Source organism: Zootermopsis nevadensis, unplaced genomic scaffold (assembly GCF_977971745.1).
Source record: "Zootermopsis nevadensis isolate Lab colony 2312 unplaced genomic scaffold, Znev_1.0 Znev_ptg000003l, whole genome shotgun sequence".
NCBI classification, from domain to species: domain Eukaryota; kingdom Metazoa; phylum Arthropoda; class Insecta; order Blattodea; family Termopsidae; genus Zootermopsis; species Zootermopsis nevadensis.
The window spans coordinates 13,480,024-13,501,093 of record NW_028259135.1 but is presented as its reverse complement, the minus strand read 5'-3'; the positions used below and the strand labels follow the sequence as shown (position 1 = coordinate 13,501,093).

General features: G+C 36.9%; 2 protein-coding genes and 1 long non-coding RNA gene across 19 annotated transcripts in view; 2 read left to right on the top strand and 1 right to left on the bottom strand.

Moving 5' to 3' along the window:
* LOC110827524 (sodium-independent sulfate anion transporter-like) overlaps nt 1–6,607 on the top strand; it is a 15,252-nt gene extending 8,645 nt beyond the window's left edge. For 8 of the 9 annotated variants that reach the window (XM_087342561.1, XM_022059251.2, XM_087342564.1 and 5 more), the window contains 6 exons: nt 74–235; nt 874–1,014; nt 1,372–1,517; nt 2,111–2,278; nt 2,535–2,688; nt 3,196–3,512. In XM_087342561.1, the coding sequence (XP_087198687.1) occupies nt 74–235; nt 874–1,014; nt 1,372–1,517; nt 2,111–2,278; nt 2,535–2,688; nt 3,196–3,284 (860 nt within the window). In that variant the 3' untranslated portion in view covers nt 3,285–3,512. Of the gene's footprint in view, nt 1–73; nt 236–873; nt 1,015–1,371; nt 1,518–2,110; nt 2,279–2,534; nt 2,689–3,195; nt 3,513–6,010; nt 6,058–6,472 lie in introns of those variants that run through there. The other variant, XM_087342560.1, reaches the window with a different exon arrangement.
* Nucleotides 6,505–20,137, top strand: LOC110827473 (sodium-independent sulfate anion transporter-like). Of its 3 annotated transcripts, none has more exons than XM_087342567.1 (12): nt 6,505–6,644; nt 12,731–12,918; nt 13,100–13,295; nt 13,556–13,776; nt 14,328–14,499; nt 15,284–15,448; nt 16,192–16,353; nt 16,539–16,679; nt 17,272–17,417; nt 18,342–18,657; nt 19,552–19,729; nt 19,904–20,137. In XM_087342567.1, exons 2-11 carry the CDS (start codon nt 12,733–12,735, stop codon nt 19,677–19,679), a joined length of 1,833 nt encoding a protein of 610 aa, XP_087198693.1. In that variant the 5' UTR covers nt 6,505–6,644; nt 12,731–12,732; the 3' UTR covers nt 19,680–19,729; nt 19,904–20,137. The 3 variants fall into 3 exon arrangements, with proteins under 3 accessions (XP_087198693.1, XP_087198692.1, XP_087198694.1); XM_087342566.1 differs by having other exon boundaries at nt 19,901–20,137; XM_087342568.1 differs by having other exon boundaries at nt 19,552–19,771; nt 19,901–20,137.
* Nucleotides 16,649–21,070, bottom strand: LOC147874992 (uncharacterized). Of its 7 annotated transcripts, none has more exons than XR_015533570.1 (3): nt 19,442–19,566; nt 17,253–18,740; nt 16,649–16,784 (listed from the first exon to the last, which is right to left on the bottom strand). It is a non-coding gene; the product is annotated as an uncharacterized LOC147874992 (long non-coding RNA). The 7 variants fall into 7 exon arrangements; XR_015533572.1 differs by lacking the exon at nt 16,649–16,784 and adding an exon at nt 20,982–21,070 and having other exon boundaries at nt 17,503–18,740; nt 19,442–19,802; XR_015533574.1 differs by lacking the exon at nt 16,649–16,784 and adding an exon at nt 20,982–21,066 and having other exon boundaries at nt 17,503–18,740; nt 19,442–19,696.

The following is a 21,070-nucleotide window of genomic DNA, read 5'->3' as shown; positions in this document are numbered from 1 at the left end:
ATAAAAGGGAATTCATATAAATTGTTAAGAAGGTAGAGTGCTTTTCTTTCTAACCAGTTTATTTTTGTTGTAGCTACGGGTAAAGCAGTGGATGCCTCCCAAGAGTTGTATGCATTGGGTTTCTGTAACATCATGAGCTCATTTGTGCGTTCTTTCCCACTTTCTGGATCTTTCTCTCGTACGGCTGTGAACAATGGATCGGGCGTCAAAACTCCCCTCGGTGGTCTGATCACTGGTAAAAAAATGGAACTATTGACTTTCCTTCATTATGGTAATAACATGAGCAGATGAAATGGTAAAATAACAATTCTGTTTTTAATAAATCTGTTATGAAATTAATGTTAGGTTGTGAAGGAGTAAACTGGATTTATCTACCTAAGGCCCAGTGGCAGATTCTGCTGAACACATTAATCGACATTTAGGTTTCATAATAGGTGGAGCCTTTCTTACTAGCTGATTGACTATTGGCTTTATAAGCAGGATTATGTTTTGTCAAATTAGTTAATTACCAGTTAATTTTCCACAAATATGAAAAATCTCCAAATTGTTAGGATTTCATAGTGTTTGTTAAATTTCCTAGACTATCTGATATTTGCTTGCTCCATTGTCCCTGTAAGCACTTGCTCCATTAAACACTTATTTTTTATTTATTTATATGAATATATTTACATGGTTTTATCATTGACTAATTTTTGTTTCTTAGTACTTGCTATAATCTAATATGCATTATTAAGAAGTAGCCGACCATATTAATGAAATCATCAGCAATAAATTAGATGCATTTCTTCAAAACACATAAATAAACTTCACCAAATGTAAGAAGATAAAACTAAATAAATATTTAACAGAAAGTTTTGAATGATTGTGTTTCAGGTGCTATGGTCTTAATGGCACTGGGTCTTCTCACCTCCACTTTTGCGTACATTCCAAAGGCAACTCTTGCAGGTGTTATCATCAGCGCTGTCTTGTCCATAGTGGAGTTAGAAATGGTCCCTTTACTTTGGCAGACAAAGAGTATGTTTTTACATGTATTGATGTAATAAGCAAACAAAATGCCCTCAAATAGTTAAAAAACAGTTTTAAATTACATCTAATTCATTGTATATGTTAATGATTTGGAACATGCATTTGAACATACTTCTTAAGTTCTTATCTATAGTCACAGTATATGTAATATGCTTTAACTGGATGAAGAATTAATTTTTTCACTTTGAATCTGCAATATAGTAGGAACCAAATGACCTATTCTAAATGTCACACATGGCTTTTATTTATTGTGGGACATGCTGTTATTTCGTACTTTTGCTCATTTTCTATGGTGTTTAAATTTGTTACAAAAATTGTGCTTATTAACATGTAGCATTGTTTCAGGGATTGACCTTATTCCGATGGCAGTCACATTCATAGCATGCTTGGGAATTGGACTTGACTATGGTATGCTTCTTGGTATTGGTGTCAATCTGGTGTTCATACTGTACAGTGCAGCCCGTCCAGAGGTTCAGGTCCGCAATTTGACCGTAAGTAGGCCCATATTACTTGTAAAATATATATTACGTATCTGGAGATAGAAGGATTTACCAGAGCAGGAGTCAACAAAGTCTGTAATGGAGGAATAAGAACAGATATTTTGTTGATACTGTGAACTAATCTGTCAAAGAGATGAGAACAGATTGGTGGAAAATGTGAAATATGACATGTAAGTCCAAAATATGCTTGACAAAAGTATGGTTTTTAATAACTAATCCTACCAAAATTATGTTTTAATTTACTCCACATCCTACTTACTAGGATCTAAGGGATGCACGTATCTGTGTATTTGTCCGTCCGTCCACCCATCAACCTACTCTTTTATTATTGTTGTTTGGCATGGTTTTAGAAAACGGGTGATTATTCTAGTGTTCTTTCAATCGTTTCCAGTTACTCAAATTGTGCTGTACACAGCGACATATTGACCCTTATTTAGTATGCAATCACAAAGTTTTAAAGTCGTCTATATATTTTTTCTTTAATATTAAGCAACAAATTATATTTTATATAACTTCAATAAATACTATTCTCATCTGGGGGTTTATTGCCTACAAAACTCTGTATACCATTTTCATTTTGGCAGATTGAATCACGGAAGGTGTTGTTGGTGATCCCAGAACAGGGTCTTGTATTTCCTGCTGCAGAGTACATCCGAGATGCAGTGTTCAGATCCTGCCTGATGACAGAAAGCAATGTAATAGTTGTTGTTGAGGGATCAAATATTCATCAAATAGATTCTACGGTTGCAAAAGTGAGTTGTTGGATTTGTTAGTTTTCAGTTAAATAACTCTCATGTTAATATCTTGTTATGCAGTTTCTGTAAGTTATAGAACAAGAAAAGAGCGTGTCAACCAAAATATATCTCAATGAGATTTAATTTTAGTAATAGTGGAAGTTATATCACAAAATTATATTTCCTTATGTTCTAATTTTAAACTTTAAACTCTGATCTCATTAAACCGCATAGAAATAAGGATGAATTGATGTCAAATATGTCTTTGTCACAGAACATGACAATGCTTGTGAATGACTTGAAGATCAGGAACCAGAAGATTGTCTTCTGGAACTGGAAGCATAGTGCGGAGGTGGTGTGTCGGGGTATAGATGAAAAAATGTCAAAATATTTCAGTTATGAAGACAGTCTGGAGAGCTTGCTGCAAGGTGAGAGGCAATGAACTTTATCTTCATCGCAAGGAATGTTGTCCTTTCATCACTTTAAGAACTCTTTCCTTTAAGTGTTATTAAAAATCATATCTACTTTTACTTGATGTAAGTTAGTGTTGAAATATTTTTAAAACTGAACTTCAACACTGACTTATATCGAATGAAATTGTTTTAATTTGCTTTTATCCTTTCAGCCAAAGAAAGTCCATTTTCATTAAATAGCGTCATTGAGCAGACTCCTTTTCCAAAAGCTAATGGATGTTCACAAGAACCTCCCATTGCTTTCAGTCCTGAACTAAATAAATCCAGTTCTCCTTCTTTACATTTTTTATTTTTAGATTAATTTGAATATGGACTCGCCTTCCAACTACACCCAGGTCTCTCTTTCTTACAGGTGCTTATAGTATTTTCAGGGCATTGTTTTTTATTGCAGTTATATAAATTGTGTGTTGCAAGATGCGGATGAGTAGCGCAACTTGTAATTTTGTCATTGTGTGTCCACAGAAGTGGCTACTGAAAGTTGGCTTGCTGCCAGAGACAATAACACAAATGGAACGCAGAAGACTTTCTTAAATAACGAATCTAATGTGTGATAAATTACGGGTGTTTATTGGAAATGCCATTGAACGTTAAGGGAAGATTTCTACCACATTGCTGAAGATGCGTAGTGTTATTAGTTATTCACGTCACTTTTTTTTTACATAAACATTCAAGGGGGATAAATATTTCTGCATCTAACAAGTGTGACAATTTGAAACTATATTATGTGTTTTGTAACATGTAAATATAGTACAGTCCTCATTTAAAGTTCCTAAATGTAAGGATTTGTTATTTTTTAAGTCCCATTTCCATGACCTCATAAAGTATCAGGTTCCCCCCACAAGTTGATTGTGAGTTTTAATTTGTTTTTAGACAATACTCTCAAAAGATAAAGAAAAAATAGTGAGTAATGTCTGAACTGGCAAAGGGGTTAATTAATTGCACGTTGATGATCAATGTCGTCATGAATTTTTTTTAGGATAGTTTAGCAGTATTTATGCCGTACAGGGGAATGCTTTTCCCAAATAACTCTTTAAATAGTTAAATAAATAAATAAAAATATACTTATGATGCACTGTGCATTGCTACTTATATTGCCCATGAAATGCAGCCCACAATGAAAACACAAACAGAAGAAATGTATACTGAATTTCTCGCGATGTAGTTGTTATCACTCATATTGTGTATATGATAGGTTCCGAGTGCGAATTTCGGCCTGAGACTACGAGACCGACTGAAGTTTATTCATAACGTACAAGCAAATGCCTTAAACGACCATTTCCTTCAAACATTTCCACTTAATCATTCATAATAATTTAGACAGTAGACGCCATCTTATCAATCCAGTTGAAAAGTGTCGTTAAATACAACAAGCAGCAAATAACGAACTAAAAATTGAATCATTACAATCTTTTTCTACTTCAACTATTTATTCTTTGTTCAACCTATTTGCAGTGTAGCACAAAGGAATTTGTAACTCCTTTTACCATGGAACATTTCGTCCGATTGTCTTTTGTGGAAAACAAACAATGTATGTATGAACGTTGTATAATTCCGAATCATGGCATGTTCTGCGTAACTAGGTAATATAAAACCAAATAAAAAGGCGTCCCAGGGACTCTATTGGTAGCAACAGAAAACAACATCCTCAAACTTATGAATTACCCGGAAGTATTCCTTACATGTCAGCGTTGAGCTACAGACATGAATCATGCGCTGGTAACCTTATCAAACGTCACGTGTCTCGAAGCTTAAACGTGTTATTTCATTTGGCGAGACAAGGTTTTGTAAAATTGGTGAGAATGAATGAATGAATTGGCTTCCTAGATTTCACTAACCTATCAGCTGTGGGTGACCTGTACAAAGCACGAAGTTCCAGCTACTGCCCCAAACGACTCAATACTTAGATTTTAAGTTCGCACGGCGGTCAGTATGAAGATTATCGTCTTCTGGGATGTAGCGTCGTGTAGTCTCGCAGAAGTTAATAAACACTGCGTCCGTCATCAAAGCGATCCTGAGGCCACACGGCGCTATATCCCATCAAAAAACTCAATAGGCCTACTTCATCCGTCTTTGATCCAGATAACTGTCCGAACACTTTGTTTTTAAACCCTTGGAATTTAGACCACTTTTCACAGTTTTAAATGTCTAATCTGAATAAATCTCTGAGTAAAGGAAATAGCGGAGATAATTTCATGATATTGTATACAATGTTTCACTTCTCGTAAGCCCATAACTCAAGTGATTTTGCACACGCGATTTGTATATGAATACGGAGGATATATCTCCACAAAATTTGTGCAAAAATGTCTCTAAAATGAAGAGGCAAATGAAGCCTGTGCTGTCTGTGTTTTATATTTCCAAGAAGTAGCTACGTCTTATATTTATCGTTTAGACGTGTACTTCATCTGTAGTTAAATGCATTGTGTCAGGTGGGAATATCCGGACTTTGCATGGGAAACGTGCGATGTGTCCTTCATAAAGTGTTTTGTGAATCTTATGATTAGGCATTTTTCGTCTAGAATCATGTCTTGAAAATATCGCACGGTATTTTTTGCAGATGGAACTCGACCTCTGGATATCTCGGCCTTGCCGTGTAGAAAAACCGCGAGAATGAAGCGCGCATTGAAACGTGCTCGTTATATATTTCCGTGTTTGGTTTGTTTCCACAAATCTCAAGGCATGTTCTTTGAATACCAAATTTGTTGCTTTATTAGTTGACTGACTAACTCTATGGAAGAATCTTTTTTGAGAAGTTAACAACACTCTCAGCTAGTCAAGAAATTCCCATTATGAAAGATGTGCTTTGTACTTCTTTTTACATTAGATCAAAAACTTTAAGAAAACTGTGAATCCCTTTCTTAACATGCAAAGTTTTGTCAAGTACTTGTAAACTTTTAAACGTCCTACGTATTTATCTGCGGCAAATACCGGTTTGTTAACAAAAGTCATTAATAGTGCGTGAAATGCTACTGGTGTACCCGATTTCGAGGCCCAGATCTGTGTTGGACAAAACTGGTTCCGCCTGTCCCGTCTTTCAGTCCGCAGGTTTCTTCAGTTTTCACGATTTGCTACCATTGTCACACACGTCACTTATTTAGTTCATGATGAATTAAATAAAGCTCGCAGAAACAAAGAGTGTTGGAAATCGAGTCCGCGTAGACCTCTCACTGAGTACAAAACAGTAAATTTTCATTTTATGTATTTCGTTTTGTGTAGTCTGTTGTTGAATGATTTACTTCTTAGAGTAATATTTTACTGCTCGTAATTTGTGTTCCAGACGGGCGTCTTACGTGGCGAATGACTGCGACATGAAGCGGATTCCAGGTAAAGACACTTGTTTGCCTAAACTCTATTGGTTACAAAGCATTGGATTTTAGAATGAATGTGATTGACGATTGATGAACGATGTAGAAGGAATCAATAGCTGCACGTTTTAAGGTGTTATGCCAGGAATTACTTTGGAGACTTGGGAAAACACGGAAAATATCAGTCATGATAACCAGACTGAGGGCCGGGAATCGAAACTGGGACTTCCCGAATATGTCAGCATACAATCTCGACGTTGTATAAATATTGTTGAGTTTTTCGCTTTAGGCCTGTGAGATTTCTCACAAGAGAAGTTCAATCTACTTCTGTTTGACATGTTAATATAAAGATTAGATTGTAAGCAAAATCTGTAGACTGTTTGTACAGTAATTGCAAGACTCAAGTGGAATTAATGAGGCCAAGTTGTCAGTAGGATTCTTGCCTCGCCGCCAGTCACTGTCAGAACACCGCAGGGCAAATCGGTCGGTCGACTGCTAGAACAGTGGTCGCGAACTGAGAAGTGTTGTCAGTTGCTCAGTGTCCTTCACGCTGGACGGAAGTGTGCACACTACAAGCGAACCAAGACCTCTCGCAGTATCACCTCGGTAAGATGAGTGATGTGCCTGTCGCTAAGATGTTCCAGTATTTAAGAACTGAGAAGATGTCTGACTGTGTGGGAATGGGAATCCAGTGACTTAACAACAGGGTTTTAGTGTCAGTTGGATTCATCTGGCTGAGGATAGTGACCGGTGGCCGGATCTTGTGAACACGATAATGACCTATAATCCAAAATTAACTTTGTAATAACCTTGGTAACCGGAAAAATGTGTAAAACATTGTTAAAACCGGAAATATATTTATATATAAAACTTTGTAGTTAACACGTTATCATGGCTAATAGTTTTCAGCCGCACAACAATAAGATCTTATTTTAAATTGTCATACACCATCAAAGTGATTTTTAAATTTTAAATGTGTATTAGAGACTCTTAACTGTTTATAATTTATCGGCGTATTAAAAGTAAGAAAATAAAAGTGGGATGTATAATATCGATGTTGTGGTCTGATTGTCAATACAATTGCACGGGTACGAATCCATTAGACCGTGATAACACGTCATTTAACCTGTTTATCGCGTGTACGTACGTTTCATTTCAGTTGTGTTGAAGTATAATATTAAACATATTGCAGGACTAGAGTTAGACGAATGTTCTACATATATCGGGTCTGTTGATTATTATTCCTGCTCGCAATTCCGACTGTCAACAGACAATTTACCAACGACAAGAAACAGGTATTGATCAGGTGAAAGCAATCTGGTGTGAAATACACAGTGTCGGGTGCCAGATGAAGTATTTGTCTTACATTGTTTGTACAATAAAGCCTGCCTATTTTATAGGCTTATCTACGGTCGAATGGAAATCCTGAATAATAATTGTAGTACCGATGACTAACTCCCTGGCGCGGAGTCTTTGAGTAGTCAACAGTTCGCTCAGCTAGTCAATAAAAATCCTCGTCTTTTATGGAACCCCCATGGTCCCTATTCGGAGCCAGATAAATCCAATCCACGCCTTCGAAACCCATTTCCCTATGCGTTCTGCACGCCCCATCCATCTCATACTCTTTAGTTTGATGATCCTAATACTGTTTGGTGTCGAGTATAAAATATGGAGTTCCTCATTATGCAGTCTTCTGTAGCCTCCCGTCACATCGGCCTTCTTAGGTTCAAATATTCTGCCAAGTACTCCTGTACCATTAATGAAGAGTGAAAGTCGATGTAAATTATGTCTAATAAACGGAAACTGTATAACGTTGAGTGGAAGAGAAATATCATCATCATTATTATCATCATCATTATCATTATCATCATCATTATTATTATCATCATTATTATTATTATCATCATCATCATCATCTAGCTGTCAAGGATTTTGAGCCTTGTGACCCGTTCCGTCCTCATTCATCCAGGAATCTTTTCAAAGGGCGTCTCTCCTTGTCCATTCTTCGTACACGTTGGATCCAGTTTCTTCTGTATCTGTGGATTTTTTCTAATATTGGTTCTGTTTGTAGTTCTTTGTGTATTTGGCTGTTTTTCTTAAAAACTTCATCTCTGCTTCTGAAATTCTTGATTTGTCGCGTTGGTTCATTATCCAGGTTTCGCATCCGTAAAGAAGTGTAGGTATGACCAAGGTTTTATATATTTTAAATCTATTTTGTGTCGAGGTTATCTAAAATAGTGTGCTTTGAGTCTTTATTGTTACTTTCGGACAGCGGCCAGATGGCTTTCGGTTTTTTCGAAACGTAACAAAACCCTAGAGCATATTCTGGTGAACTGTATTTGCAAATGATTTCTGAAACCTCTGTTAGAAGCAGGAAGGAAAGATTAATAAGGCAGTCTATAACAATGGAAAGCGTGTATGAATCTTGGTTTAAATGCTGCATAATCTTATTTAATCAAGCGAGGCTGATTATACTGAATACTGAACAAAGAATAGACGATCATAAAACAAGGGGTAATAAAAAAATTAAAATATTCTGCGTAATTACTGGGTGAATTAGATGAGCTGTAAAAGTAAATTCTGAAGAGGTAGGATTATTGAAGAGGCTTGATTCAAACCAGACGCACTATATTATCGGCAAGATAAAAAGATCTTCCACTTTCCAGATTTTGAACAATAAGCAATTTCATGAAAGGCAGATGGTTGGTGTTCAAAAACTATTTAAGTCTCTCAACCTATCTACTGGTGATGCGGAAATATTTTGGAACTATATTTAGAATTCAGTATATATATTTATTTATTATTTCAGTCTATACACAAACTTGATTTTTTAAAATGTTGTTAAAATTAAAATTTGGCGCTTTTCATCGTTATTACGATGTTACATTTCAGCGCTTATTATTTTACGACATGTTTCGATGCTATTGCATCATCCTCAGGTTTTTTATTGTTATTTTCATCTTTAAAACTATTATATATTTATTAATGCAACCATTTATTGATTTATTTGTTTTGTAGATTTCTTTTTGTAGGTATTCCTTTTGGTCTTTGTAGTGTTTTGCATATTTTTGGTCAGTTGTTCATTATTCAAGAGTTGTGATGTGTGCTGTGTCTGCGTTTGTGATCAGATGATGACTACAAACTATATTTAGAATATACCCGCTTCAAATCTTAGACGAATTTCTGAGGTTTTTCGTGGTTTTATTCGCTATTTCTTGCGAATATTGGGATAGTTCCTTGAAAGAGACTTTCTCATTCGAGCCCACATAACCTCTACAGTTGAACAGGCGTCGTTATATAACCTTTCAGGCAGTCAATGTCGTGGCTTGTGTGCACTGGTAGATCTTTATCCATTATCTCTTCAAGCATGATGCAGACGCATGTCACGTAGTGAATAGTTGAACAATTAAGGTCGTGTTTTGTAACTGCAGTCTCCTTGTTTGCCTTGACAAGTAGTAGTTAAGCACTCGCTAACTTCAAAGATAAAAAGGGATATCATTTGATTCTCGGAGGATTATGTTTTAGCCATGTATTGGAGCCTACATTGACTAATCCGTGGCGTGTGATTTGTATTACGTGGGTGTGAAAGGTTAGGTTAGGTTTGCGATCTTACGGCAAGGGGAAGAACTAATAAGGATGAGATGAGTGGATATGTAGCACTAATAGGGGAGGTCATAAATGCTCTCAAAATTTTGATCAAGGCCTGAAGGGAACCGGCCACTTGGGAGGCTAGCTGTATATGAGATGGTAATATTAAAACAGATCTTTCAAGGAATGGGATGAGAGGAGATTCAGCTGGCTCGGAGTATGGTTAAGTTCTATGCTATTATGAAAACTTTAATTAACCTTCGGATTCCATAAGAGACGGAGAAGAATTATTTGACCGAAGATGGCTGTCTTCTGGGTTGTTGCGTCGTGTAGTCTGATAGAAGTTTACCGACGTTTCAGAGGCAACAACGTAGAAGACAGAAATCTTCAGACTCACCGCCGTGGAAACCTCAGATCCTAATTACTTGATCTGCTGAATGATTATCAACTTCTCAAAAAATATTCTGTTCAGCTGGTGGAGATTGATCGCGGACAGAAGAGAACTCTGAAGGTCCCTTGAGTTGAATGGCGAGCAGTTAGCATATGAATAACGTGGGCTATTGTTGTGACGCAATGACTCGGAGCACATTACGAGCTGCTTCACTCATGCATAATTCAATAAACGATACAGCTGTCTGAATTCCCATTCGTACTTCACGTTTTTCGCAACAATTGAAGACGTTTCTGTCAGAGCAATCAATAATATTGGACATCCGAAGAAACCAGTCGAGTTGCTTTGTTCCTTCCTCTGTGAAACAGCACGACGAATAATTTGCAAAGAAAATGTTTCCTAATTTATTTCGTCAAAAGTGTGGTGTGGAGTAGGTTCGCCTGGCTCGGGATGGGGTCCATTGACGGGCTGTTGTTAACACGGCAACTAACCTTTGGGTTTCATAAAAGGATAAGACTTTATTAACCAGCTGAGAGATCATGAGTTTCTCAAAAAAGGACTGCTCCACAGACTTATTTTATTGGCTATTTAACGATTATTTCTCAATTGCGTGGGTTATACAGCGTCGAATATGAAGTTTATTTTAAAAAATAAATTGAAATTGTTGTGGAATTAAGTGCTAATGTCCTGGTTTAACGTAATATAATATAATTTAAGTGTATGAACTGGGGAAACTCAGGAAATCACTCTGTTTTTATAACCAGCTTCCAGGATAGTAACATAACTCGTGACAGTCCGAATATGAGTCAGAATCGATCCTAAACGGTCGTGGCCTATTTCATATATTTGCGTGTAGTTCCTGAGGAAAACCTCAGTCATGGCAGATCTTATTAGTCTGTTAGTTTGTAAGAAACGCGGTTGGAATTGTTCATGAACTCCCAATAACCCGACTTCTATGGCGTGTGTTACACACTTGTCGATTTACTGTGCATACATAATGTACACAGCGAAGTCTCACTTTAAGCTGTGTTCAGTCAGTAGCAAACTATAATATAAAGTTCATATGTTGGTGCAGTGCCCCGGGCATACCTCAGACTTAGTTATGTAAAAAGAGGACTCGGAGGATGCACGACCAAGGTTACAAGAGCGCAGAACAAGCATTCTCACTTCTGTAGCACTCGTGGCATGTTAAAACGCCCCCATTCATTTCTGCAATAACGCTACAAAGGAACGTATATCTTTCGTTATGACGCAGCACAAGAATATTTTGATACCGTTATCGGTTTTACATTGTGTTTCAAAAGCAGCCATTTAGCCACAACTGGTTATAACGTGCAGAGAATCGCTCTGTTATGCTTTAATGTTATTGATAAGCTGTCCTTAAACATTTCTACAACTCGAGAATTGTTCACGTGTGTTCAGCACAAAAGGAATGAATGAAGACGTACTTTGAATAAACTAACACTAAGACAGGTGATGAATGCAGATTCAGAAAGAAAGTACATATTACGGCTGCTATTATTTTCCAGAGAAGCTAAGTTTCTCCAATGACAAGTGAGTAGTGCGTTGAATAACAGCTGCTGATTAGGAGTAAAGATAAGTGTTTCGGTATTTCCTGTCTCTGAATAATTAGTTGCGGAGTAATTAATTATATTGACGCTTAATAACCTTGGCGGATTTTATTGTGTGTTATTTTATACTAGATTAGTGGGGAAACCCACTGTTGATTACAGTGGCCGCGCGATCTGGATAGTTTGAATACTTGAATCACGGATATAGCAGTTTCCTACCAACCATGTACGTGTGGATTTTTATTGTGGCCACTAGATGTGGAATTTCTCTGCAGATCATTCAGCCTGCCTTCACTCCCCTTACATAGTACGGTTTTAGAAACTGGCTTATCTTTCATTTCATCGTAAAAACAAGTCTTAGCTACCAAAAATCTTTATTTACTAAAGACTTATTTAATGACGCTGTTAGCAGTTCAGACTATGTACCAAAAATATCTTGGAGAGAACTAAATCGACAACAACAATAACAATAATGCCCCTTACAATCGTATATTACGCACTGAATGAATTTTACCCCGACTTAAAATTTAACCTAAAAAGATATCCAGCGCCTGGTGTTTAGATAATACGCATGACAAGCGTGATAGAGAAGTTGCTGTCCAGGAACGGCGCTGCTGTGTATCTGAAGGATTTTAAAGGAATGTTACTACACGTATCGGTATTGTTGTTCAGACGATTCTGCCTCTCACGGAGTAGGATGAAGAAGAACTTAACGCTCTGAATTTGTATTCGATTTCTATCTCAGCCGGGTTACTAGTTTTGGTCTTCTCGTTCTATAATGATTAAATACACAGAACTATAATTTTACCTGTTGTTTTGAAGTCCATCGATCGAGGTGTTTGAGAATAGGATGCTGAGGAAAACATTGCATGATGATGAACTCCATATTTATACTCTCCGCCAAATAGGATGGCAACATAAAGGAAGATCAGATGGGAGAAATGAGAAACACATACGCAGCTTTGATTGGAACACGTGAAAGTGTAGATAGGATAATATTAAAATGGATGTTAAGGAAATAATATTCTATGGTATGGACTGGATTTAACTGACTCAGAATAAGCCACAGGGGAGGCCTGTTGTGAAAACGACGCTGTATTTCGCTTGTGGTTGAACAGAATTTTAAAACTGTGTGGTTGCAGGAATGCTGGGAGAGCTCAGCGCGCGGAATGTTCGCCGCGTGGTAGCGAAGCGCCTGCCTGTGTTGAACTGGCTTCCCCACTACAGGCCTAGCGCCGCCGTGGCCGATCTAGTAGCCGGCATCACAGTGGGCCTCACCCTCATCCCCCAGGCCATCGCGTATGCTTCCCTGGCAGGGCTCCACGCACAGGTAAGAGCCCACAAACACGATGACGTTTTGCCCGGTTTACTGTGGGCAAATGGATTTATATGAAAGGAAAATACTTTTATCAAATGAATTTCCAAACTAAACATCAGGATCATGAACTCAAGTACTGAACATGCATCTCATTATGTTGGGTTCCATAACATTGAAAGATGTTTGTTTGCAGTATGGTCTGTACTCTGCATTGGCAGGCTCTGTGGTGTACGTCGTGTTTGGGACCTGCAAGGAGATTAACATTGGCCCAACTGCATTGATGTCACTACTCACGCACACATACACACATGACACAGATCCTGACATGGCAGTATTGCTCTGCTTCCTTACTGGCTGCATAGTGCTTCTCTGTGGAATTCTACAGCTCGGTGAGTAGTCGCAAACAAACACTTTAATTATGATCCCGAATGAGCAGGCTTAAATTTACGTCACATTCCCTATGGGCCTCTTCTGATTCATAATTCTAAAGCAAGATTCTTTGGATTGGAAGGTCACAGGGCAGCAGAATACAGAAAAATTCAGATCACAGTTTAATGCATCAGTCATTTGATCTGTGGGAAAATGAAAAAAATCACATAAACAATAAGAAATTACATTGCTTATAGCCTAATTGAAAGTTTTGGTGCAGGTTTTCTGGTAGAGTTTGTGTCAGTGCCTGTAGTTGCTGGCTTTACTTCAGCCTCAGCCATCATAATCGCAAGCTCCCAGGTGAAAGGTCTGTTTGGGCTCAGCTACAGTTCTGAAGGTTTTGTGGAGTCCTGGACCAAACTGTTTCAGCATATTGGAAGTACCCGACTCTGGGACACAGTGCTGGGTGTCTGCTGCATCATCATTCTGCTTTGTCTCAGGGTAAGGAATTTCCAGGATATCGGCTATCTTGACTAAGGCTCGTCATGGTTTTACTTTGCCGTGATGACTCTTCACCTTGATGATTGAGGCAGCAAGCATCTCTAAATTGTTGGTAAACTTCTACCAGGCTACACAGCACAACCATTTTATTCTTAATACACTCCTTATTTAAGTTTCACTGTGTTGAAGATAATTAACAGATTTTAATCCTATTTTATTGCATAACTCACTAACAGTGAATGATTTCGCTCAGATTTTATATTACAGATCCTTGCATGTCCATACTGCCTATACAAGGAAACAGCGAATGTGCCAGAATTTTTGCTTTATGTATATATTATTAAACTTTTATAATCTTGTATCTCCAAATAATAATGCTAAGGTATCATTAAATAACATTAATCAACGAGTTGTATTTCTGTGTTCGCAAAAAACCCATATGAAATTCCTTTCTTATGTAATGTATATTGAAACTTGTCATATTAAAGATGCTGATGACTTTATACAGAAGTCATAAGTATTTGAGCTACATCTCTGTGTTCATGTTACAGAGACTGAAGGACATGAAGCTGGGTGAACCTGGGAAGGTGACAGGCCGACAGAGAGCCCTCACCAAGCTTTGTTTCTACATTGCTACAGGACGCAATGCAATGGTGGTTGTAATTTGTGCTGTCATATCTTATGGCTTCAAGAGCCATGGACAAACACCATTTATACTTACAGGTGTTAAGGATTAACATTCTATATCACCACAATTGTATTCATCAGATTTTGATAAAGGAACTTCTTTCTGTATCAATCTTAACAATATCTATGATACATATATACAGTTCTACTTATTTGTTCTTACAGGTGCCATTGTACTCAGAACACAGGGTTGGGTAGAATGTGGGCAGTGATAAAAATTTGGTCCAGCCCTTAGTGATATTAAAATATTATCATTCTTTACCAGTGTTCACCTTCTCATACATAATACAGAGAAGGTGTCTTAATAGAAACACAATCAACAACAACAAAATTAAAATTGAGATCTTAACAAATCCAAATTTTGGTGCCCTATACCTACTAGTTTTATGTACTATATCTAGGTGAATAGAGCCAAAGTACAGGTTTGGTTTAATTTGTGCCCTAATCTCCTAAAAGTACAAATCAGAGTTAAGTAAAATTATAAATGTTATTGATTTTTGTTTTGGTATATCTATAAAATATGTTCATTGAGTGTGAATTACTGACAAATATGTGACAATTTTATAACTACAATTTTTTTTCATAAGTCTCTCTATCTCTTGATCACTTTGAAATAGCCACTTTATGCTCTGAGCTCTGTTCTAACAAATTATTGCTGGTAAATCAGTATACTGTAATGGAAAGGTATTGTTTCTCATCAGCTTTTTTTATCCACAAAATATCAGGAATTATACAACATTGATTTTAACATTTTATTTTGTATGTTCTTTAATACACATTTCACTTTCTAATTTCTACTTAAATTGTGATTGAATTCCAGGTCAGATTGAGGCGGGTCTTCCTCATGCTGGACCTCCGCCCTTCTCAACGTTCTATGGCAACCAGACACATAATTTTATTGACATGGTGAGCCATTTGGGGTCAGGGATAGCCATTGTTCCCATCATCGCCATTCTTGGCAATGTTGCCATTGCTAAGTCCTTTTGTAAGTTTCAGAAAAACTGCCAGTATAGTGAATTTTGGTTTTTAATATATTATAAAGGTTTGACAAGAAAGGGAAATTTATTGATTCTTCAGTAGATATGTACCATTTATAAAGTAGATGAGATCCTGGTAGACCACACAGACAGTGGAACAGGTCATTGGCCTAATCCTTGAATTGGAGAAGAAGACAATGCAGATTTACAGCTAGAAACATTAATGCTTTATGGAGTTTTTATCATTTATGTTTCTGCTCAAACTACTTTATCAGTTTTACAAGTCTTTTGTTGATGATGTATTCCAAACCAAGGTTGTGCGGCAGGAAGTGGAACTAGGAATTTCATCATTCTGATCATATCTATTAGCCAGACATTGGCACACTCATGTAGACAACCACTGGCCTTTGTTGCATCTTATCATTTGGTCTTAAATCCCATTTCAAAAACATTACTTACATACAAAATTTTAGTTGAACAAATCTGAATGGAGGAAACCACTAGGGAGTGCTACATCCAAGTGGGAGGATAATACATATTAAAATGGTTCTTAGAGAAGTAGGGTACATACTGTATTCAGTTAGCCTAGTAACAGGCTCTTGTAAACATTATAACAAATTTCCAGGTTCCTATAAAGGGCAGGGCTGAGTGACTATTAGCTTGTCAAGGAGACTGCTCTTTGAAATAAATTATGTGAACATCAGGTTTTATTAAACATTCTCACTCTTGTTTATACAAAACTGCATGACAGCAAGTGGTGCTATGCTGGATGCCACGCAGGAGATGATCACACTGGGTTTCTGCAACATTGTGGGCTCCTTCGTACGTTCCATGCCCATTAATGGATCCTTTACTCGAAGTGCAGTCAATAACTCCAGTGGAGTTCAGACTCCATTTGGCGGCCTCTACACAGGTACAGACTTTTATTCTCTAGACACGACTCAGGTCAAAAAGATTGATCTTATTTTCATAAGAATAAAGGGTAAAATGTATAAAAAAAATAATGTACCTGGTAAATGAGTTCTATGATGAAATTATGAGAAAAATTAACTTTGGAAATTCTCAGATTAAATCCTTGGTATCATATTAACTTTTCAGGCATCATGGTGATCCTGGCTCTGAGTCTGTTGACACCATACTTCTACTTTATTCCAAAAGCCACCCTGTCTTCTGTCATTATCTGTGCTGTACTCTTTATGGTTGAGGTTGGCATGGTGAAACCCATGTGGAAGTCAAACAGTAAGTATCCCTTCACCACAACTGTTATCTGTCATAAGTCTCAGGGGCAGTGATAGAAATGGTATTCCTTCTCATCAAATGTAAGATAATTTCTGTGTTGTTAGTCTAGAGAAAAAAGTGTAGTGGGCAGGTTATTACAACGATAACGTGTCTAACTCACATGTGGCAGACATGGATCAAATTCTGGTCTAGGTTGGTCGTGATTGATATGAGTATTTAGGTTTTCATAGGTGTGAATATGTGGATTGTGGGTTGTTATACCATGTAGTCTTGCAGGTCGTTAACAAATATTTCAGTGACATGCATCTCTTTCATATTTACACCATAATATTAAACCCAGAACACAACATCCAATGTTCTGATTGATTTCTTATTCTTTATCTCAGTGCTCCAGACAGATGCCAGGATAGTACCTTCAAATAGGCTATGCCTGATTCCTTCCACATTCTTTACAATTCATATTTTCGTACAATTAGACTTACATAACGTGCAGTGAAGTTAACTAAGCACGAATCATAATCATCATCATAAAGTAATTTTGTGATAATATAATCTATAATGCTGCTAAAATACCTTTGTGATGTCACCACAGAGCGGGATCTGGTGCCTGGTTTCCTGACCCTTATTGCTTGCCTGGCTCTTGGCGTGGAAATGGGCATCATGATCGGAGTGGCAGTTGATATAGCCTTCTTGCTGTATTTCAGTGCCAGACCAGGAATCCAGGTGGAGCGACTTCAGGTGGGTGCACTGATCATATTTTATTTGCTGACAATACACAGGTTATTGGAAAGAACTGAATGACAAGACTTAGTATAGCAAAATATTCTGTTTCAGACATATTTCCATTTAATACAGGCACTTATGTCTACATACTGACAATAATATACCCAGTGCACTTACACATTAAGATCCGAATCACAAGCTGTAAATTTATGCTACATATATATAGGCTTACACTACAGTACACAATTTTAATTTTGGCTTGCTTTTCTCTTCCTTTCCTACTTATTTCTTTATTTGTTCACTCTTTCTTTCTTCACATCCTTGGTGTTCTCTTTGTTTCTTTAGTTCATTCTGACTTTTTCAGTAGTATATTACAATATTCCACTAATGTTTGGATCATAAATTTTTATGTAAAAAATTTTCTGTGTAAAATAATAACATTTTGGAAAACCTGCACCCCACACTGTTTTTTTATTTTTTAAAAATTTTATTTAGTTCTCAGGAAGGATGTTTATGCTTCTGGCTTGCATGCATATGTATGGGACTGTAGTTTTCAAATTAAAAATCTGTGCAATTTGTTTAGAAATTGGCCATGAAAATGCATATAACTGAACTCTTACTGTATATTATCATCTTTTTGGTGCAGATATGTATTTCCATGCCCCTGATGATGTTATCTTAGTTTCTCTCCTGAATTATTTAAAAATGTAGTTTTAATAGTGGAGGTTATACAGAGTTGAATCAGATAGGAAAATTATTATGAATGGAAAAAGGTAAGAATTTGAAAGATTTATGTCATGGTATAGTTCATGTCCTGTCATTTTCTCAATGAAACTGAAGAAATTTAAAAAAACCTTGTCAAAGATAGTAATTTTGCCAAGATTCAAGTATTGGTTGCTCAAAATACACCATTATGATGCTCTGTCTCTGATACTGTAGTGCCCATCAGAAGGTCTGGAGTACGTGCTGGTGACGCCAAGTGCTGGCTTGCTGTTTCCAGCTGTGGACTTTGTACGTGATGCTGTGTCAAAAGCAGGGATGGAAGCAGTGGATGTGGTGGTGCTGAACTGTCGCCATGTGACTCGTGCAGATTTCACTGCGGCACAGGGTGTCCAATCACTCTTGCAGGACCTCAGACGCCAAGATAAGCATGTAGTGTTCCATAACCTGCGACCTTCTGTTGCCAAGATTCTCAGTCCCAAGGAGAAACTGTGCACATCATACAGCGACGCTGAATTAGAGCGGCTTGTTAAATGTAGGCAATACGAATTTCTTTATCTACTGTGAAGATAAGCTTATGGTATCATGATGTCCATGTGCCTGTTACCTTAATATCTCCTGAAACAAATGATGATTTTTTATAAAACTGGTGCCACTGTACATTAACCCACCATGGTATATCTTCGTTCCACTTTATATTGGCCTCAAAATCTTCTTTCCATTATCTTCATTTTCTTCATCTTACTCTTCATCCTGTAGGACTGTATTATCACTCTTACATATTTGTAATATTTCAGTATTTAATATTTTATCTATTCTGCAAATGTTACTAATGATTTAAGTTTTTCATTTCTGCCCTTCTATCATTCTTTTGTCTCTGTCAAAACCATGTCTATATGTCTGTGCCATATTTTATGGCAGGTTTAAACAATATTTTGTATAATTTAAAATATGTAGGCTACTTCTGGATATCGGTCTTCCAGAGTGTATTCCAATTATTTTACTTACCAGTATCAATGTTTTTTCATTATTTTCGAAATATCTCTTGCCTATTGGGCCCATCAGATGAAGGTGGTTTGAATTTTACCAGAAATTTGAAATATTATCTTCTGCATGTTTTGAAAATTCTCAGTGTATTTTGTTAAATCAAGAGCTCACAATCCACATTTGTACATAATAACAGGTAAAATTTTAGTGTTGTATATTTTAATCTTCATGTTTTTAGATAGAAGACCAGGAAACAAAAGATTATGATCCGAATGGTAGCAAGCATTCTCTGAATTGAATTTCTTTTTAAATCCAAATTCCTACCTACTCACCATTAATAAATAATCAAATTGTCCCATTCATGATGATACTCTGTAGTTGAACAGCATCGCTGAGTTGCCTAAGAATTTGTCAGTCATCACAGTATTGTTATGTTCTTCAGGTTTGAAAAGTCAAGCTGCAAACAGGAGCAGCAAGCAATACACAAAACTCGAGATGGCTGAGGTCACAGCAGGGCAGGAAAGTGCTCAACCCCAGCAGTGTGATGAACAAAATGACACCAAGTTCTGATGCTGCACATGGCAAGGCTGTGAAATTGCAGTGCCTGTTACGTATAATGCGTAAGTGGGACACATTATTGACATCATTGCTGATTCATAAAGGTATTGAATCTTATGTTGAAGCCAAATTTCTCTGCCACAGAAAATAAAATGAAAAGTTACCCACGTAATATAATATGTACCACCATTCTTGCTATGTGCTAATCAACAACAATCACAATCTGATTTCAGTAGTCTCTCTGATGATACAGTCTGTGTGTCTGGATTTGGTGGAGAGGATGCTAATGTCCAACTCCAGGGCTTTGATCAATATCTACCAGGCTACACTGTGCAACATACCAGAAGACAGCAAACTTCCTGTGAATAAGTTATTTGTATAACTGTGAATTGGAGAAAATGAAAATGCTCATATACAAGCCTTATCTATTGTACATTTGCATTATATTTAATACATTCTCATTTATTTCATTTTCAGTGTTTTGATTACCCAGTGTAATTCCATACTCCTTGTTCCAACATAATCCTTGGAAAATTAATCTTTCCCAACCCTGGACTTACACAAGGATGACAGGTAGCAACAGACTATTACGTAATAATTTAGCATATCATGGAATTTCAAAGTTTTCAAGAATAACAATTAATAAAGTAAAGCTGTTCATGGTGCTTAACTGAACACCACACTGAGTTGGTATGTGGACTCTTAGCCTTATCATTATATGAAGGCAAGTGTTTAGCTTCACACCCTGACTGATTTACCCCGAAAATAGAAGGTAACCTTTGGTTATGAGGCTTTGTAGTCCAGAGTTCAGGTCTGGATGCTGAGGCAAGGAAATAAAGCCTGCCCTGGAATATTATCATGCAGCCTGTGGGCTTGTCACCATTTTGAGGTTATAATACTTAAAGCATAAAACATGAAATCACCGACAATCGGTCTAATTAGGTTTTAATACCTGAAGTAACGCCACCTTCCTGTCCAAATTTGAACAATGTGTACAACATTTGTTAAGCCATGCTCTGATTCAAAGCTATCATGTCTCTAGCAACCAGCAATTGTAGCTGTCCATTCTCTTCTGCTCTATATTACATACTCAATTTTGGTAGATTTGCTTGAATGTACTTATATTTCCACAGTATATCTACTTTATTATTATTTACTACATCGCAAGGACTCTGAACCCTGGCTTACTTAAGAATGTAATAGACCAGAATTTATTTACATTCAATCCATCCTTCATAGGCCCAAGCCAAGGATGTAGAACATGTCATAGCACAAAAGCAATACTTGTTTGTAATACAAATATAAACTCCATACTTGTGTCCTTTTTTCGTTCAGTCAACTACAGTTCTACCGCAGAAACAAATATACAATAAAACATACCCATCTCATCTATTTGTAATAGC

Bases quoted from the DNA above. Each gene is read 5' to 3' on its own strand.
- LOC110827473 (XM_087342567.1), top strand. From the start codon at position 12,733: ATGCTGGGAGAGCTCAGCGCGCGGAATGTTCGCCGCGTGGTAGCGAAG. The intron at 13,296-13,555 runs GTGAGTAGTCGC...GTTTTGGTGCAG, and splicing joins CTGTGGAATTCTACAGCTCG to GTTTTCTGGTAGAGTTTGTG. The intron at 16,354-16,538 runs GTACAGACTTTT...TTAACTTTTCAG, and splicing joins ATTTGGCGGCCTCTACACAG to GCATCATGGTGATCCTGGCT.